At 36.1% G+C, this 21,062-nt stretch overlaps 1 protein-coding gene across 13 annotated transcripts in view; it reads left to right on the forward strand.

The window, feature by feature from the left end:
- Window positions 1-21,062, forward strand: part of SLC4A7 (solute carrier family 4 member 7) — a 105,465-nt gene that overhangs the window by 73,166 nt on the left and 11,237 nt on the right. For all 13 annotated transcript variants that reach the window (XM_074195648.1, XM_074195651.1, XM_074195654.1 and 10 more), the window contains 9 exons: window positions 3,749-3,854; window positions 5,884-6,045; window positions 6,439-6,552; window positions 9,338-9,499; window positions 9,667-9,918; window positions 11,236-11,304; window positions 12,977-13,150; window positions 15,754-15,885; window positions 18,888-18,988. In XM_074195648.1, the coding sequence (XP_074051749.1) occupies window positions 3,749-3,854; window positions 5,884-6,045; window positions 6,439-6,552; window positions 9,338-9,499; window positions 9,667-9,918; window positions 11,236-11,304; window positions 12,977-13,150; window positions 15,754-15,885; window positions 18,888-18,988 (1,272 nt within the window). The remainder of the gene's footprint in view (window positions 1-3,748; window positions 3,855-5,883; window positions 6,046-6,438; window positions 6,553-9,337; window positions 9,500-9,666; window positions 9,919-11,235; window positions 11,305-12,976; window positions 13,151-15,753; window positions 15,886-18,887; window positions 18,989-21,062) is intronic.

Here is a 21,062-nt window from a genome sequence, read left to right on the forward strand (position 1 = left end):
GACCCTTGTGATCTACAAAAATTTTGATGGCTAATTGCATTTTCATTTCTAAATTGTTAAATTACCATTACAGAACTGTATTTTAAACATTTAGTATATTGCACATGTAAGTATTCAAATTATTTTTTGTATTTTCCGAAATACTGCAAAAGCATTATGAATGTTAGGCCTTTGTAAAGTCCAGCAACACAGAAGCATTCACTTTCATTACAGCTGTCTTGTTGAACTTTCCATCAATCTTAGCTCTGTGGTAACTGTAGTAGTAACTGTAAGACCATCATTATCACCTTTAGAGTTTGGATAAGCTCTGTTCCTTTGTTTCTATTTAAGGTTAAATTAGAATATTGGTGAAATGGGAAAAATTCAGATCTCTTGAAACAATAAATATGATTGGAGAGTTAACTTTTCCAAAGGGAACAGCCACCTGTATGTTGTATGGAAAAAAACTACTTTAAGTTTTAAACTAAAAGACACTAGAATTAGAATCATGGAACTCTGAACTACATTGAGATCTATACAAAGCTAAAGCAGCAGTTCTGTTTTGTATAACCTACTAGTCCATTACTGGAAAGAGATGCTTTTGTTTTTATTATTTAAAAAATCATAAAGTTTTCTAGTTATTAAGCTTTCTTAATAGAAATTACAGATTTCTTAAAATATGTTGAAATTTATAAATTTAAGGTTTCCTTAAAATGTTTTATATCATTCTTAGCCTTAATAGTAACTTGAATGAAATTTAAACATGTTATTGACCTAAGATTTTTACTCTGATGTAAATTCTTTTTCTATGTCTTAATATAGTGATACCATCAGAGATTATTGAAATACATAGAGTTATTTGTCCTTAAGTTGACTATTCCCAGGGAGTAAATGAGTTTTTACTTTTATCTGCAATGGGAGTGATACGCCAAAGGATTATGATCTAGCTGAAACTTTGGCTTATTGCTTCCTAGAGTTCTAAATATTCATTATTTCTTCTTTTTCTTCTTTGTGGTCATCTCTCTTGGCTGTTGCTGCTCACTGATCCCTTTGCTGCTTGGAATTCCCATCACAGATTTCTAACATTAATGCTCTTTTCCCCTCTTCTTTCCATTCAACCAAAGCTGACTTACTTTCCAAATATACAGGCCTCACCTTCTACTTTGCTGAAAACACAAATCAAGATCAGAGTAAATGGTCTTTTCTTGTTTTCTCTTAATCTCAAAATCTTGATGATATCTCCTTTTTGCTTCCTTTCCCCCAGTCTCTGACAGTGAGCTGACATCTGACAAGGTGAACTTCTTTGTATCATATCCTCCCTTCCTAGTCTTGACTAGGAATTATAATCTCACTAAACTCCACTTCCTATGTACTGGGTCCCTATTGCCTTTAAACAGGCCCAGATATCCTTTGTTCTTTAGAAATCTCTCCCTCCACAACAACCAAAAAAAATAATAAAACCAACCAAAAACCCTGCCCCTGCCATCCATTTAAGCATGGTTCTTTATTTTTCTCTTCTGCTCAGTCAGATTCTTAGTAAAAGTTATCTACAGTTACTGCTTCCACTTCCTTCCTTGTCTGAGCATCCTTTCTCTGACTCATTTCTTGATTCATCATCCATGTTATTCCTTCCTCCCTGTGAATGTTCCTCAAGCTCCTTCTAAGGCCTCTTTTTTCTACATTCTCTTTCTTATAGCCTGAGTAATTTCCGTGGGTTTAGCTACCACCTCTATGCAGAGGACTCCCAGAGCTATATATATCTGGTCCAGGAGAACCATTTGTCTACTGATCACTGCAAAATGGATAACCTAGTGACACCCCCCCTTTCCATCCCCTGCCTCCACCATTTTAAAATTTAAAGTTTTATTATATTTTTTATTTTTGATTTTGATTTTAAATGCCCAAAAAGAAAGCAATAGAGCACAGGAAGATTATATTTGAGGTCATGAGTCTCTATTTTTTTTTTCTTTTTAGTATTTGCAAGGTAAATGGGGTTAAGTGGCTTGCCCAAGGCCACACAGCTAGGTAATTATTAAGTGTTTGAGACTGGATTTGAACCCAGGTACACTCCTGACTCCAGGGCCGGTGCTTTATCCACTACGCCACCTAGCCGCCCCCTTTGAGTCTCTATTTTGTATCAGCTTCATGTTCTTTTAAAGAAGTTTGGTTGTTATATTCCTGTATGTGCACAGTCATTTTCTTTTCTGGTAGCCCTCTTGCTCCCTGTTAGCACTTTTCTCTTAACCTCTACCTCTTTAATAACAACAGCAGCAGCAGCAGCAACAGCAGCAACCAACAACAAAACAACTCTCCCTTATAATAAATAAACACGATCAAAGAAAATGAATCTAAGCAGCGACCATGTTCAGCCTAACATATTTTTGTCCCCCCCCCCCCGCCCAAATCTGAGAGGTTGGTTATGTTGATTTTATTGTTTTTTTGTGCCTTCTCAGGGCAAAATCCTGGGAACTTTGGAGATGTTCTTGTTCTGAATCTTTGGTCCCTCTCTGGTCATGCCATTCTTCGGGTTCCCAAGATCCTCCCAGGATGTGATGACCTCTGTAGTAGTCTCAGGATACCTGTAATGAAGGCTCCGCATACTTGGCTGCCCTGTTGCCTGTGCTGACAAGTCTTTGCAGCTGTTTCCTTTCCTTTTGTTCCTGGACTTTTTGTGCAATTCTGGTGTGGAAGCAGTAACTTCAATGTTTTTTCAGTAATACCAGTTTCAAGTTTTTGTTCAAGGTTAGGTATGTGCTTCACTCCACATATCTACTCCATTCAGCTGTCTATCTTGCCTGAAGCTCTTGGAGGCATCTTAAACTTGACATTATGTTTTCCTCCTTAAATCCTCTCCTCTTCCTGATTTCCTGGTTTTTGTGAAAGGTACCATCATCTTTCCAGTCTTTCAGGTTTTTAATGTCAACAATATTCTGACCTCTTTATTATCTCTCATTTATAGTCTGTTCTTAAATCTTACTCTTCTCTAGCATCTCTTGTATCTGACTCCTTTCTACTCAGTTACAGTCCCTGTTTCTCTCTTGTATTATTGCAGTAGTCTATTAATTGCTTTTCCTGCCTCAGGTCTTTTCCCCCACTCCAGACCATCCTATATACTTATTGACAAAGTAATTTTCTTTTAAGTCTGGTCTTTGACTCCTCCCCATCAACTTCAGTGTTTGCCTATGCCTCTATGAGCGAATAAAATTCCTTGGATTAACTTTTGAAGCCAAATGCAACTGTGTCCAGATATCTTTACAGCTTTTCCTTGAACTGCACTTCCTGGTTCACACTTGGTGATAGTCAAATTTTCCTTTTCTCTTCTTTTTCCTAATACTCTCTATCTCTCCTTCCTATACTTCTCTACTTGTCATCATTCATGGACTTCCTTCTGATCTTCCCTCTTCCTTTAAGATGTAGTTTCTCTTCCCAACACTGACTGCTTTGTCTGTATTTATGTTTATTTATTCTATAATTAGATTGTAGTTGTAGATAATCTGCTTACTTATCTTTCAGATGATTTTTAGAATCTTTAAAGGTTTCTTTAACTATTCTATGTGTATTTTGAGTTGTTTATATTTGTTATGATAAATTATATGTAGCAAAGACCATGTTTTCTGTTATCTTTTAATAGTAGCATAAGATATATTTTCCTCTCAGATTTCCATGTGGCAAAAATATTAAGGTATTGGAAATTGCCATGTTGTATTTCTTAACTTAATTTGAAAATTAAACATGTGAACTCGAAACATTTCCTTTAATGGTTTCTCAGATGCTTGTGTACTGAGCCTCCAAATCCTAGCAATGCAACGCTCAAGAGATGGATCGAGATGAATCAGTCTGCAGAGACAATTTCATGGGGCAACCTCACTGTTTCTGTGAGTTCCTTAAAATTACCATTCATTTTGCAAGTTAATTTTGACTTCATGAGAGCTTGATTCTCATTAATTTGAATTTGCTTTTTATAGATACATGAAAATGGTTTTAGAAAACTTCAGATGAAGCGATAAGATTTAGAATTGATTCTGAACCTGCTGTGGAGTCAAATAAACTTTATCATCTTCTTACAAATGACTTAAGTTAAAAAAGGGGGGAAACAACAACAAATAACAAACCTTAAGCCAGATGGCTTAAGATGATCTCACTTTCTAGCTCAACTGACTGAATATCTCAGTGAATGACTGAAGAGTAGCAGAAAGAGGACTCACTTTCTTATTTGAGTCCAGGTTTAACTTCCAGCCTTTGGACCTATAGACCCTCCATTTAACCTTTCCATTTTAACTCAGTTTCCTCCTATATAAAATCAGAATAATAACACCTGCATCCCCTGTCATAGAGATTTTGTGAAGAAAGCAGTTCTTCACAAAGCAGTGAAGCATGCATCATGAAAATAGAATGGAATAATGCTTAAAATTGTCTTGAGCAAAATATTCACTTCCATTGGATTTGGCTATGACAGTGGCCCCCACCACTCACGGCTTACTTTTTGCTCATTGACCTCTCTTTAGGGAATTTGTTTTTGGTTTTCCTGATAATCCTGGGAGAGGTACACTGCTGCTTTCATCTCATCTAGGCTGTTTTGACTTTTCTGGTAGAGGCCCTGTTGTAGAAACTCATAGTCATAGGAGGGAGTGCCTTTCAAAGCATTGTCCTTGATTGAGATCACCCTGTGTCTAAGGAGGAGGAAGAGAAGACATTAAAATGATTATGGGGGCAGCTAGTTGGCTCAGTGGGTAGAGCACTGACCCTGGAGTCAGGAGCACTTGAGTTCAAATCTGGCCTCAGACACTTAATAATTACCAAGCTGTGTGGCCTTGGACAAGCCACTTATCCTCATTGCCTTGCAAAAACCTTAAAAAAATGATTATGGAAGCACTTTGGCAAGAATGCAGCTGGTCTGAAATAAGCAGTGACAGTCCATTTCATCCACATTGGAACAAAGCATTAGCCCTTAATTGTTTATTGAAATTATTACTTTTGAAATCACATTCCCTTTTAATGTAGTGAAGTTAATATTGGGGTTTTTTTTGTTTGTTTTTTTACAAAAGGTTTCAGCTTGCGTAATTTACTTTGGTTAGAAATTTTGCTGGTTGAAGTATGCCTAACATCTTTTATACCAGTGTTCAGTATCAGTACAGTTAACTAATACTGAAAGCAGCTTCAAGTGTTTTATATCAGCCATATGTGTGTACTGCAAAGCATATGAAAAAAACTATAGAGTTTAATTTAATCTGTTTACATGAGCTGATAGAGAAGGAGGATGAATCATGGGCAGTGCCAGCTCACCATTTCTGCTTGGCAAGGGTAGCCCTGCCTGAAAACTCAGTAGATTTCCTTGACTTGGCTTTCATTTTGGAACCTCTTAATCCCATGGTGTCTTCACAAACCCAGTCGGTCCATTCATTCTATAGATGGGTAGAATTCAAGAGGCTCCTCCTGTAGTTGGCTTCTCTGGGCAGCTCGGAAATCACTGCTTCAGTGATTTGAGTTTGCTCACATTTTCCCTTCCGTTGAGGTCAGTCAGAAGAAAGCAGTGGTGATCTGACCAGCAGTTGTCCTCCCATGAGTGTACTGCTTTTGGAGGAAATCTTTCTGGAATTTCTCCTCATCCTCACTCTTTCTTCCAGCTAAGACTTGGACCAGCTTTTTAAAATTCTCTTGGGATACCTGCCTCTCTCATGAAAAACAACTCAATGAAAACTCCCATTGACTTTCAGAATAGACATCTCGGCTCCCTCTAGTCTGCTAGGCAGACGTTTTCCAAAGAGCCCCTGACCCCTCTTCAGCTCCAGCTGACTGAACTTGTTGACTGGTTTAGCTATTCTTTCACTGGTTTGAGAAAAGGCAGCAGAAAATATTTGCTGGAATTGGCTCTATAAGAGAAAGCATTTCTTCTCTGTTTTCCAGGATTGTAAAAAATATCATGGTGTCTTCTTGGGCCCAGCTTGTGGTCTTCATGGGCCCTATATTCCTGATGTGCTCTTCTGGTGCGTCATCTTATTCTTCACAACATTTTTTCTCTCGTCATTCCTGAAGCAGTTTAAGACCAAGCGTTATTTTCCTACCAAGGTAACTGAATACCATTTCAGAAGTCTAAATAGATGTTGAATTTTTTTAAAAAATTAATAATTTATATTTAAAGGAACAGTTTTGCATTGAAGTTAATTCTTTTTATGTCAAAGATTAAAAGAGGATCTGCAGTGTTGTTTCATAGCGGGTATGCATGGCATGTGAACATTCCTGAGTTTACTTAGGAAAAGAATCTGTGAGAAAATATATTTTAATCATATTTATAGTTAGATGTCTGGGGAATTAAGTTAGATTTAGTTCACATTTTCCTCACTTCTAGTCAATCTGTTTTTTCGTTCCTCTCCCATTTTATGATTTGTGACTGCTTTGAGTTATTTGGGAAGAGTGCATAGAATTCACTACATTTACTCTAACTTGGTGCCTTTACTTTAGGTCCGATCAACAATCAGTGATTTTGCTGTGTTTCTCACAATTGTAACTATGGTTGCCATTGACTACCTTGTAGGTGTTCCTTCTCCTAAACTTGTTGTTCCTGAAAAATTTGAGGTAAGGATCATGCAGGAAAAAGTGTAAGGATTTGTTCTTGTGTAAATAGTTATTGATAAGCAGTGCAAAAAACCACAAGAGGGACAGTGACCTTTCTTGTTTTTGAAGCTTGAATACATAAAATATGTTTAATGGGATAGGGCCCATGGGAATATTGGGAAGAAGTGAAGAAAGAGGGGGTGGTCAGGAGTATGCCTTGCAGTGGGTGGTGGGGGACCCTGCCTGATGTCATTGCTGCCTCTTGGGCCTCCTCTCAGCCTTTCTGCTTTCTTTGCTTTTTGTGACTCTTTCTTTTGACCAGGCACCAACATTCTCCACTCAGAAGAGCCCATCATAGTACTTAGACTGGCTAAAATGTACCCACCAATAGAATTGTAGCTTCTGCAGAACAAGGATATGAGGAGGTTATTTTCCTAGTTGCCTAGAATCTTGCTCAGAGCAGACTCTTTATATTTGTTCATGGAGTGATTAAGATGGTTTACAGATTCCTTAGTGAACAAAATTAGTCAAATATGACTTTGTTTTTTCCCCCCATGGAGACTGATTGGCCAGAGTTCTTCCAAGATAAGAAAAGGGGGATCTGGCACAACTAGATGGCTCAGCACTGGCCCTGGAGTCAGGAAGACCTGAGTTCAAATCTGGTCTTAGACACTTGACACTTAGTTACCTCTGTGACTTTGGACAAATCACTTAACTCCACTGCCTTGCAAAAAATATTGGGGGAGGTTGTGTGTATGAGTGTCTGTATTGAGAGAGGTAGATGGAAACTATTACATGTAGGCTTTTCGTTTTACACTAGGAAATGATTCTGTTCAATACAGTGTGTTGTAGCACCAGGTAATCATTTCTTCAGCGGAAATATTCTGATATATTTTAATAATTTATTTTTAAGCTATATTTCCTTAGTTTATATAAAACATGAGAAAATACTGGCCCAGAAGCCTGGAGGACTTGGGTTTGAATTCGACCTCAGGCACTTATTAGCTGTGTGACCTTGGACAAGTCACTTAACTGATTGCCCTCATATCTAGGGCCATCTCTAATCCTGATTCATATCTTGCCCTTAGACCCAGAAGACTCTGAAAGAGAAAGTGAGGCTGGTGACTTAGCACAGCATCCCCTCACTCAAATAAAATTCACATTCACATGTCTTGGCTTCACTTCCCAGATATCATAGTCTTCTTTGAGAACAAAGGACAGACAAAAACATCATCATCATCATCATCATAAAGCATGAATTAATTTAAGTAAAAGAAATTTTAAAGCACTTGTGCTTGTTTAATTAGCAGCTTATTTCACTAAATGACCTTTAAAAAGAATGTCTTCCATTGATTGATTTGGCAAGAAAATACTGTTTGCTTGCTAAATTTATGGCAACTAAGTTATATAGGAGGTGGAGTGTGGGACCTTAATGCAGGAAAAGCTGAATCCAAATCCTGCCTCACACATTTAATAGTGACGTGACATTGGGAAAGTTATTTAACCTCTCCCAGCCTCAGTTTCCTCATTTGCAAAATGGGAATAATAATAGCATCTACTTTTTATTATTATTTTAAAGATGAAATCAAATTACACACACACACATACACACACACACATGTCAGTGCTTTCTAAGCCTTAAAGATCTCTTTACATATTAGTTATTGTTAATAATTTATTTGGAATATATATAGTTGTTAATAGAATATGACTTTTAGAAAATTAAATTTATAGGGTCAGAGATTTAGAACCTAGGAAGGGTCTCATAGAACATCTAGTCCAATACCCCAATTTTCTCTGGGCCTCTGTTTAATGACTTGTCAAAGACTACACATGTAGCAAACAGCAAAGACTTTTAATCTGTAAAATGAAAGAGTTGCATTCAGCAAATATAGAGTGAGTATTTGTTATGTTCAAAACACGAGTAATTTCTAACATGTGATGGTTTGACTTAGAGCTGTAGTCTTGTAAGGCTCTATTAACATCTTAATAAGTAAGAGCAATATAAAGATTGTATGTAGCAAATATTTTGAAGGACATATAAAACCTAGGACATTGTCTGAACACTAAACTGAATATCCTTCTAGATTGAACATTATATGATTTGTTGGGGGGGAGATTTTGGTCTCAAGGAGATTATATTCTATTGATGGAGATAAAACAAGGAAAAGTAGCAAAATGAAAACCATTTATAGACAGTGAAGTATTAAGTGTTTGCAAGCATATCCACCTTGTAATGTTGATTATTGCACATGGGTTAGCAAGGGAAATCTTTTTAGAAGTCATGAAAATAAGTAATTCAACTTCCCAGTTCGTAATTGTCACCATTTTCATGGAGAAGTGATTTCCATAGAAACTATTAGGAAATTAAAGCACATGTGCCCCCTCCCCCCTGAAGTCCAGTTCATGTGCTTGTTGTGGCATCAGCTCCCTGATGTCGTGGGCTTCTTCGTGAATGAAGGACAAATATCACCAATAGGCATAAGTGGCAGAAAGCTGGGTTTCGCACGCAGATTCTAGAACTCTCGTGCCTTTTCTTGTATCCATCCTGATGTTGAAACAATTTGGTGGGCTGACTTAGGTCCATTCCAGTGCTGCCTGTTTGAAACTTGAGCCTTCTGGCTCATGTTCCAATGTCATAGAAAACCCCTTTTTCAAAGGTTAAGATTATAATAAAGTTCTAGTCTTTTCTTTCGGCAAACATTAATGAAACATGGAAGAACTTCTATAGATTCCATGAATTAGAAGAAAGAGACTTAAAACATTTTTTTAAACTTATATTATTTAAATGTTTTTCCCTCTCTAGCCTACTCATAAAGAGAGGGGTTGGATCATAAGCCCATTGGGAGATAATCCATGGTGGACGTTATTGATAGCTGCCATTCCAGCACTACTTTGTACTATTCTCATTTTCATGGATCAACAAATCACAGCAGTCATTATAAATCGAAAGGAACATAAACTGAAGGTAATTGTAATTTTCTTTCTGTTTTAATAACTGAGATCTGAATTATTTAGTTAGTATTTTCATCCTGGCTCTGTCATAAAAATAAGTTGCTTAATTTGTTCCTGAAGATATTTTCCTAAACTGAGTGGACACTTGAGAATCTGAGAAATCTTTGCTTGACTTTCCAGAAAGGAGCTGGTTATCATCTGGATTTGCTCATGGTTGGTGTGATGTTGGGTGTATGCTCAGTCATGGGGCTGCCATGGTTTGTGGCTGCAACAGTTCTGTCCATAAGTCATGTCAATAGCTTAAAAGTGGAATCAGAATGTTCGGCCCCAGGAGAACAGCCTAAGTTTTTGGGGATCCGGGAGCAGCGAGTTACCGGCTTACTAATTTTTGTTCTGATGGGCCTGTCTGTGTTCATGACCTCTGTATTAAAGGTAAGACAATTTTATACTAAATTTCTTAAAAACAATATTTTAAGATTGAAGTTCAAGTTTAGCGGTATATAAATGACCCAGTCAAAATAAACTTAAAATAACTAAAGCCACTTTAATTCCCAAAGATTTTATTGGGACTAATTAACTTTGAAATTGTATAGAGCTTTCAAGGATGACATTTAGTTGATATTAAATCTAGAATACTAACTTGAAAATGATTGTATAACTTTTCTTTGTATAATTTGGTAGAGGAGAGTCTACTTAAAGATACCTTAAGTAATTCAGTGTACCCATGTCATTAGTATGAATTAAACTGTCTTGGGTTTTCCCGCCACAACCATCTCTCCGCACTTTCTCCTGTGAGATGTTTGTCTCTGTTCCTCCTGTAATTCACCCATTGAAGAGCTACCCATGAAATACAGATGACTATAAAAATATTAACAATATTGCATAAAATAAGTAAAGTTTCTTCATATTATAGAGAAGTCATAAAAAATAAGATTGTGTAGCTTCCCTCAAGTAAAAAGATTTTTATCTTATTATTGTAGCAGAAAGTATTTTACTTATACCTAATTTTTTCATTTTCTAAAATACATTTAAAATGTTTATTGTGAGAATGTTTAGATATTAATTTCATCTGAGATTGTTATTTTAATATTGGTTATTTAATGTTGAGTATAATTTGGAGTTGAGAAAAAATATAATTACTCTTTTATTCACCAATATGAAATGACACAATAATTTTTAATTTGCTTTTCTGGATTATGTCCTTGTTATAATTAATTATATGGTTGATCATTTTTATTGAAAGAAGATACTTTTGTCATATTCTGTATTTTAATTGTATAAACTTAGTATATATTGCTCAGTGGAACTAAAGACAAAATACTTATTCATTTTCTTTATTGTATGGTTGAAGATATTGAGTCTTTCAGTGAAGTTAAATTACTTAAAGTTACTGAGGGTTCCTTAGCAAAGACCAAATCTAAATTATGCTGATTTTGAGGCTAGTCTTATTTTCACTAAGCTCTACATACAGCCAAACGTTAGGCCTGATCATCACAAGGGTGATAGTTTCACTCAAAGATTTTCAGTACTTAAATATTTAGATTGTCTGAACAAATTTTTTGCTAAAATTGACTTCTTTTATAGAATATATTTTGAAACAACAGTTGGTTTTCTGGCCTGTTGCCCAGGGCTATTTATCTTATTCTTTTGTGTATTGATATTTAGTCACTGAATTACTTTGTGCCTGTTGTTACTTTTTGCCATTTCCATAGTGTGAATTTTGATTGTGATCATTTGTGTGACTTGCAGTTTATTCCAATGCCAGTTCTCTATGGTGTTTTTCTTTATATGGGAGCTTCTTCACTAAAAGGCATTCAGGTAAATTGGAGATTTAACATTTTTTATTGAGATTCTATGTTTTAAAAGATTGTCTTTCTAATGTAGTGATTCTCTGTCCCATTAAACAAGTTTGTTTTTCCTTATGTTACAACTTGAAAAGCTAATGTTATTTAGTGATTGCTTTACACAAACTTATTTTCCTGGACATTGTGACCTAACATCTTCTAGCTAGAAAAAGTAAAATCTTTGTGCAGAGCATGAAAGTTTACAAAACAATCCATCTGGATGCTTCATTTGGTTCCTTGAAACAGCTTTGTGCAGTAAATCCATGCTGTATTTATTTTTTATCCTCACTTTATAGATGAAGCTGCAGAGGTTCCATAGAGTTAGGTGACTTTCCAAGAATCACTGAACTTCTAAATGTCAGAGACTGGAGGAAGACCCAGGACTCTTTCCATTTGTAACAGAGTTGATGCTGAGGAGGAGGAGGGGAAAGATAGAGCTGTCATTATGACTTGGATGTTAGAAGGAAAGTTAGACATTGGGTGATGCCTCTTTTTAATTTGAGGCGCTGTGATGATGGAAATTGAGTTTTTAATAACTAATTGAGGCAACTTTTGCTGACTTTTTAATGAATCTCTTATTTATGAAATGAACATTCAGATTACTAGGTATTCCTTTCAATTACTTTACAAATAGCTATATTTGACATTTTCACATATGATAGTATAGATCAGCTATTTTTAAGTTTCAATAATTGCACTTATTTAGATGCTAATCTTTGCATCAATTCCATTTTTGAAGGAGCTGTTTTTAGCTTGAAATGAGAATGACTTTTGATCTCTATTTTGGGCCCTTCTTTTACTCTTTTGATGTCATATGTATTGTAAAATGAACAATTAGCAATTATAACTGATGAATTTTGTGGGAAAAAGTTTATAGCTGGAAGGGATTGTAGAGCTCTTTTAGTATAATGTTGCTCTTTTATGATGAGAAATTGGAAGCGAAGTCCAGGAGCATTGAATGACTTGTATTTTTATGAATATCTTTTAAATTTTGTATCCACTAAAGTGGACTAAGGGTAGCAGGGTATATTTTCTGGTTTAGTGGATCATGTTCACTTCAATAAACTAAATTGAATAATTGTAAACTATCTCCCTTATGTTGTATTGCATTTAAAAGTACTTTTACTTAAATAAAGCCTGTCCTATTAGTACAAATAATGAATCCCTTGAAAATGATCTCATGTATTTGAATTTTCACTGTTCAAAGTTATGATGACATAAAATGTGGTTTTTTAGGTTTTGGTCCAATGGAAATATGCAGTGGGAATTCAAATAATGCACCACATTACATGGGCTTTATTATTCATACTCATCAGAACTTAGTGCTAACTTGCATCTTCTCTACTTTTGTACACTCTGGAAAAATGTCAACAAATTTCAGCTTAAAATTGATGTTTGCCAATCATAAAGCAATGTTTAGAGAGCTCATCTCAAATTCAGTAAGGCAAATTGGGTTCAGAAACAAACACTGACACACACTGCTTTGAACCTTTTAATGATTGAAGCAACTCTAATACTGGTAGTTGTAGAAAAATCACAGATTCTGTCTCTCCTTGATATGTTACAACTTTCAAATGTTAAAGTAAGTTCTTTATAAAGATATTTGGTTTAATGCTTTTCACTTTATTGTTTTTTTTTGTTCCTAGTTTTTTGACCGCATCAAATTATTTGGAATGCCTGCTAAACATCAACCAGATCTAATATATCTCCGTTATGTACCACTCTGGAAGGTCCACATTTTTACAGTTATTCAGCTCACCTGTTTGGTTCTCTTATGGGTGATAAAAGCTTCAGCTGCTGCAGTTGTTTTCCCTATGATGGTAAAAGAGCCTTTTCCCTCCTAAACTTTTAAAAAAAGAGTTTGTCAGATGATCATATCCTTTTGATATTGATTATTTTATGTTCAACCGATTTTGAAGAAAAAATCTTTAAGTAATTTATTTGGGTGATTTGAAATATAAAGTTATCACTTTTTGGGGGGTTGTTTTTTCTAACGTAGTAATTTTTTATTCTAGATTTTTTACTTTTTTTTAAAGGACTACCATGAAAATAATTGGAGTTGCTTTTAAAATGACCTCTGATACAGAGGATGAAGAAGTAGAGAAATTCTAGGATTAATCAGATAAGACTCTTCACATTAAATTCAGTATATCTTTGATCCTTGGTGACTTCAGTGCAATGAGGAATTCAAAATATGTCACCAAAGGAATTTGACCTTAGGTGTTCACTGCTCTTGTGGACAGATGAACTCTTGGACTCTCTTATGGAGAATTCAAGGCTAATAGGGATTCCATGTAGATGATACTTCTGTTCTTCCACAAGTTCCTGCGTATAGGTGACATTTCATCAAGCCAGGGAACCTTGTGGAGCCTCTTAAATGAGTTCCCTAATCACTCCAAAGTTTAGCTTTTCTATATGTATAGGAGAAAGTAATTGGATGGACACTCTATAAAGCTCTTTTGTTAATGTTTGTGTCTCTTAGAGAGATGCTGCAAATGGACAGCAAATGAGATCCAAATTTAAACAGGATAGAGCTTGCGGAACTATCTGTGGGAAATTGGAGAGTTCTTTTATTAACCTTAAGTTACTTGCTGGAATCAAAGCCCATCTTTAAAATATCTCTGTTATTCCAGCCATATTGTATGTCTGTGAGTCTTAGAACACTATAGTCTCCAAAGACTTGAAATTGAGGATCACTGAGAAGGCTGATAAGCACATGGTGAGTGTGACCAAGTTGAACATTATAACTAGCCAGAAATTATGAAGGAACAGCACGATAAAGGCTATCACCACAGAAATGTATGGTTGTGGAAGATGGACTAGTAGTACCAAGAGAAAGGAATAACTGATGCATGTCCATTGTGCTCTGTGGGGATCTTCCAAGATGGTAGGAGAACTCAAGGAAGTCTCATGCTAGGTGAACTTAGGGGGCTGACATGCACAGGAGTCCCACAGGATCAGTAGGCATGGATGGGTGGTAGTTCACCCCCTCTTCTCTAAGGAGGGCACGGATCAGTCTGATAAGTGCATCTGAGACCTATAGCTTTGGGTACTTGAACCACAGAACTCTCCATCCCATCTTGTTGAGTAACTTTAATAGTTCTTGATAAAAATCAATCAGAGACCAGATATTTCTGCAGCTATGCCAGTCTGTTTTTGTAATTACTGTAGAGGATAATGCCATCCTCCCAGACCTTCACACCCTCTGCCCTTATCCTAGATGTTTCCAGGCCTGTAGATGCTACCCCTGCTCATCTCATGTAGGCCCTCTTTTCTCCTCTGACTCTTCCCCTGTCTTGGTGCAGGCCCGTGCCACTTTATGCTTGGATAATTGCAAAAGCCTTCTCTGGGTCTGCCTACTAAAGATCTCTCCTCACTCTGCCCCCTCCCCCACCATGAGTTCAGGTCTGACCATATCCTCCTCCTCAGTAAATTCCAGGATCAAAGACCAAGGGCTTGTTGGACACTCTGGTCCCTCTCTCACTTTCTTCTAGTTGTGATCCATTGTGTTGTGAAGTAGACCCTCTCTCCATCCTCTCCACTCCCCAAAACCTCCCTGGTCTTCCCTGTCTCCCCTAAGTCTTCCCCACCTCCTCTTCATTCCACTGCTTCCCCTCCCCTTCCCTCTCCTCTTTGGCCTGTTGACAGCGTCCCTCCTAGACTGAAATAACTGTGATGCTGCTGAGGAATCTCCTCGGACACCTTACTGGTTGTGTGACTATTGAGACCACTAGATTCTAGAAACGTCAGAGTCCGTGAAACCTCATATCTGCAACTCAGAGAAGGGTTGGTGACTTTGGGTCAAGATTGTGTCACATGGGTGGTCTGTGGCAGTCTGGATTTGAATCCAGGCCTCGGGGATACAACTTTGATGCTTTGTTCATTGCTTATGAGCAACATAACCCTTAACGATAGGAAAAAGCACATGAAGTTTGTGGGAGCTAGAACTGTTTCAGAAATAAATAAATACCCACATTTACTATTCCTGCTTATATTCTCCTATATGGGGTGAGAAAATCTCTTTAATTGATTCTACCATTAAAAAAATAGAGAAACAGAGCTCTAGATTAGCTTGTTCTAATAACCTTTTTATGTACAGTAGAAAAGAGAAGGGGATAATTTTTAAAATTATTCATGGTTTTCCTAAATTTAATACCCCTCCATTTGACTTGGTATGCTTTTTAATGAAGTACTGGCATAGGCCAGTGATAATTTACTCTAAACAGAGAGTTATGAATTGTATTTTTCCCATCTGTACGCTTTTTCTTTGTGAAGGCTAAACATTTTCTGGATTAGTTTTTTTTTTTATAGGTTTTAGGTTTTTAGGTTTTTTAGGTTTTTCAGTATTGTTTTTGACAAATTAATTTTGTTGTATTTGTGACTCTTCAAAAAAGGATTAGGTTTTTTTTTTTTTTCTCTTAAGGTTCTTGCATTGGTGTTTATTCGCAAACTAATGGACTTGTGTTTTACTAAACGAGAACTGAGCTGGCTTGATGATCTCATGCCAGAAAGTAAAAAAAAGAAAGAAGATGACAAACAGAAGAAGGAAAAAGAGGTACATCAAACTGTGGAGGGTTTAAAAGCCTACAATCTGCTGGAAAATGTCCAGGTGCACAGCTCACATGACTGGGGACACTTTACAGCTGGCTCTCTTCATGAGCTCCTTCCAGAGGGACTTGTCTATTGGGCAGCTCTTTTAGTAACTCATCTTGAGAAAAAAACATTAAAAAATGAAAGCATAAAAAAAATTTAAAAATTCTAGAGAAATCTGTAACTTTATATTGAGTTGTTGACAAAATAAAAAGATTACCATAATTTACATTTTAAATTTCAAGCACATTTTGATGATCAACAAAGAAATATAGACCATATATGTATTTTTTGTCATGAAATTCAACTTTCTAAAGTGTTAAGCCTTATTTTTATTTTTAGTATTATAGTTGAATAGTACATTTTGAGAAATTAAGTTCTTGTTATTTTTTTATTGTTTTCAGTTGCATAAACAGTTCAAGTTTATAAATTTTAAAATATGCCAGATAATTTTAATAATTGTCAGTAAACCACCACATTTACTGAAACTATTGCTTATTATTAATGCTGATATCTCTGCAACTGGTGTGAGACTTTAAAAATTATATGTTTATTTTTCAGTGGTATTTACAAATATTCATAATTTAAACTGCTATTCCCCAGTAACGGGAGAGTTTATTTTATTTTTAATAGATTCATCAGGATTATGATTATGTGACTAAGAAACATGCTATCTATTCCCCATCGTCTTTTCTCATAACCACCAGGTTTTTTCCTACAATATTTTTTGTTTTTTTCGTTTTTGCAAGGCAATGGGGTTAAAAGTGGCTTGCCCAAGGCTAGGTAATTATTAAGTGTCTGAGACTGGATTTGAACTCAGGTACTCCTGACTCCAGACCCGGTGCTCTATACACTACGCCACCTAGCTGCCCCTTTCTACAACTTCTAAAGAAACAAAATGGTTTATTTTAATTTGGACTTTGAGCCATATTATTTTACCTTATTTTTATTCATTGAAGTTCATGGCATTATAATCTCTGAAGACCTGAATAAAATCATGTGTAGAACATTTTAATAGTTTCATTTTATTTCACTTATATACATACATATATTCATACATATATATACACATACATACATACATATACATACACAAAATGTATATGTTTGAATTCTGTTGATCAGCCTTTCTATAATGAAATAATTTTTTTAATTATTTAGGGCAATGGGGTTTAGTGGCTTGCCCAAGGTCACATAGCTGGGTAATTATTAAGTGTCTGAGGTTGGATTTGAACTCAGGTCCTCCTGATTCCAGGGCAGTCGCTCTATCCATTGGGCCACCTAGCTGCCCCTATAATGAAATAATTTTTAAAAAGTCGGGAATTTTCTATTTGTCAGTTTCTTAGGTAGTAAAAATCTATTTTTAAAGAACCATCTCAACCTCTTTGTTAATTTGTACAAAATTGTGTTTTTTATATTAAAATGACAAGAGCCTTGAAATTTGCAAATTTGATTTATAGAACATAAACATTCATAATCAAATGTCAGTTCTTTCATAAAAGTTGATAATTTTAGGGGGATTTTTATTTTTGTCTTATTTTTGTAATTACATGCAAAAGTAGTTTTCAGTATTCATTCATTTGCAAGTTTATGAGTTGCACATTTTTCTTACCTCCTCCCTTCCAATCCTTCTCCTTATGGCAGCTAACAAAGTTGTATATGTACAATTGTGTTTTTAAATTCTTTTTTTTTTTTTGAAAGACAGTATGGTTAAGTGACTTGCCCAAGGGTCACACTGCTAGGTTGGGTCCTCCTGACTACAGGGCTGGTGCTCTATCCACTGTACCACCTAGCTGCTCCTACAATTGTGGCATTTTTTTTTGTTTTTGTTTTTTTTGCAAGGCAAATGGGGTTAAGTGGCTTGCCCAAGGCCACACAGCTAGGTAATTATTAAGTGTCTGAGATCGGATTTGAACCCAGGTACTCCTGACTCCAAGGCCGGCACTTTATCCACTACACCACCTAGCTGCCCCTCTACAATTGTGTTTTAACATATTTCCGTATTAGTCATATTACATAAAAGGAATTTTAGAAAGTGAGCATCGTATGTTTTGCTCTGCATTCATATTCCACAATTTTTGTTGTTATTGTTGCTGGTTTTTTTTCTTCCTGGATTTGGATGTTACTTTCCATAGCAGGTCTCTCAGGGTTGTTCATCACTGAACTAATGACTGAGAGGAGCTGCCGTCATCCTAGTTGATACATTTCACAATGTTCTGCTTGTTTTACTTAATAGAAGAAAAAGTTAACTTACAAAGTACATATTTTACAAAAGGAATGTTTTCACTATGTGCTACAGATATTAGTAGATTAGTAGTATGAAACTCAACTAGAAACGGGGGGGAGCATTAAACCATATGTAAGAATTCCTGCCAGCTAGGTAATTATTAAGTGTCTGAGACCAGATTTGAACTCAGGTACTCCTGACTCCAGGGCTGGTGCTCTGTCCACTGCACCACCTAGCCGCCCCCAGATGATACTTTTTATTGAATTAAGTATTTCACATTTTTTTTCCTCTCTAACTTTTCTTTCATTTGAGTTTTATTCTTCTTTCACCACAAGCTTAATATGGATTTATGTTTAGCATGGGTATGTGTAGAGATCCTATATTAGATTGCTTTCTGTTGGGGAGGGAGAGGGAGAAAAACGTAAAACTCAAAAAAAAATGATTGTTGAAAACTACCATTGCATGTAGTTGGAACTATATATATATATAAATATATATATATATATATATTTATATATATATATATATTATATGTATATGTATATATGTATATGTATGTATATATATATGTATATATATTATAAAATACTATACATATATGTGTTTGTTATGTATAAGTTTTCCTTTGAAATGAGCATCAATCCAGTGTCTTAATGCTGAATAGTGTTCTAGTGGGGATGGGAGGAAGAAGGTTAGAGAAAAAAACAATTTAATTAGCTCCTGTCCCCCCCCCCCCCCAGGAGGCTGAGAGGTTGCTTCACACCGATGACAGCGACGCTGTGCACCTCCCCTTTGAAGGCGGTAGTCTTCTGCAAATTCCTGTCAAGGCTCTTAAATACAGGTAGGCTGGAACTTTATTTTAAAATCCAGTGTTTCTTCTTCCTAGGACAGCAGTGCGAGGCCTCCTGTCATTGATTCCTAGATACTTCTTTCTTTCTCCTGTGCCTCTTAAGTGAAGGTTATTGAACTAGTAAAGAGAACTCCTAAACCTGATACAGGAGTGACTCTGGGGGGGGGGGCGACTAGAGAGAAGGGTGCCTCTGGCCAGTGGTTCCCCTGGTCTTTTTCTAAGATTCCACATTTTGTCTCAGGGATACCTAACGCTCATGGGGAGCTTCTAATTGACTTTGATTTTGAGTGTGGGTGACCAAGTTATTGGCTTCTCCTGGCTTGTCCCCCTGTCAGAGCTCTAAGTCACTACCTACCTCCTGAGAAAGAGTGAAAGGACTCTGCAGCCTCAAGGAGAGCAACCTTTTTTTTTTTTTGGTTGATGTTGCCCGCGTGGAAAATTGTTTTGATTGACTAGACTTGTTTCATTGGTTTTGCTTGTTCACATTTTCACTGGAGAAGGTGGCCTGGGCTGAGAGGGTGAGAAGGCAGATTTTTGCTGATTAAGACACAAATAATTTACAAAGAATGAATTGTTGAAATTAGCTTTACATGAAATTGGAAAAAATAAAATTAAAATAAAAACCCTCACAATTAAAAAATATTTTCAAAAAACGATTATAATCCTCAAGGCTATGTAAAAATTACCTGTGAGCCTGGGAGTGGAAGTTATGTGCCATTGCTGGAATGAGGAGCTTGAGCAGATTGTAATAGGATTCCCCATAGTGTTTAACAGTTTGGGGTTTGATACTTAATAATTTATATTTGTAACTTGAAAATTATGTAATTATATTTAAATTTTGAAATGTAGTCCATTGAATATGTATCTTCATATTTCAGTGTACATTTGTACTAGTTTTAAAAGGGAGGAATCTCTTGTTCTCTCATTGGGGGTCCTTGATTCAAGATCATAAAAGCCTTCTTTTCCAGCTTTCTTCCTCATTACTCTCTTCTATACATGTGCCACGAAATCGCCTTCCTCTGGCTGTGTTTGTGTACTGATCAGCCAGCTCAGTTCTAGAGTCTTTCAACTTCTAACACCTCCTCCCAGAACACTCTCGTGAAGAATTTTTTGCATATTGCACATATCTGTGTGTGCCTCTGTGTGAATGGGGGATGTGTGTAACTCTGTATGTGTGTGTGTGTGTGTGTACATGCATGATGTAGCCCATAACCAGACTCTAAGCTTCTTGGGGGCAGGGGCTCTTTCTCCTTTGTTATTGAACCCTCAGGGTCTAACCCATTGTTGAGTATGTGGGAAGGCTGTTGTGAATGCTGCATATGATATGAAAGGAATTCTTGTTCAGGTATAGGTTGGACTGGATTTTTCCTTTCTATCATGTTTTTTTTACCTCATCCTCTGTGAAAACCTAACAGTTACACATTAATCATGTGTGTATCTGCTCTGAGTAGATCCAGTCTGCTTTTGTGTCATTCTGGGCTGAGAAACACTTTGGTTAGAATAGATTAAAATTCTATTACTTTGACTAGTTAGGAGAATTTAACAAGTTATTTGGAATGTGGAATTTGAGAAATTTATTTCTATCGTGTAGAGTGTTGTATATCTACATTTTTAGTGAACTACTTGATTTTCTTTTTTGTATTAGTGATGAATGACGCTATTGGGAATCCCCATGAAAGAAAGGCCCATGCTTATATTAACTTATTATTTACAAAAAAGTTATAACCTCATTTCCATCATCTGTAAAATTCAACTTCATCTTTATTTTAATAAGTTTTATTAATATATTTTGTCACCATAATTTTATCTTTCTCTTCCTCTCTTGAGGCCTACCTATATAACAAATAGTATTTTTTTAAAGATAAGGAGAAAAAGAAGATGGAAAAGTCAACATAGCTAATTAATATATTGAAAAAGTGTGAAAATATATACAGTGGCAGTTGTAGACCTCTGCACTCTCAGAGGGGGAGCAGGTTGGATGCCTGCTTATCATAGACCTTATCATAGAAATTTGATTCAGAAGTTTTTGTTATTGTTTCCTTTCTTGTCCTAGGTGCCTTAATTT

The sequence above is a fragment of the Macrotis lagotis genome, chromosome 7, assembly GCF_037893015.1.
Source record: "Macrotis lagotis isolate mMagLag1 chromosome 7, bilby.v1.9.chrom.fasta, whole genome shotgun sequence".
Lineage (NCBI taxonomy): Eukaryota > Metazoa > Chordata > Mammalia > Peramelemorphia > Peramelidae > Macrotis > Macrotis lagotis.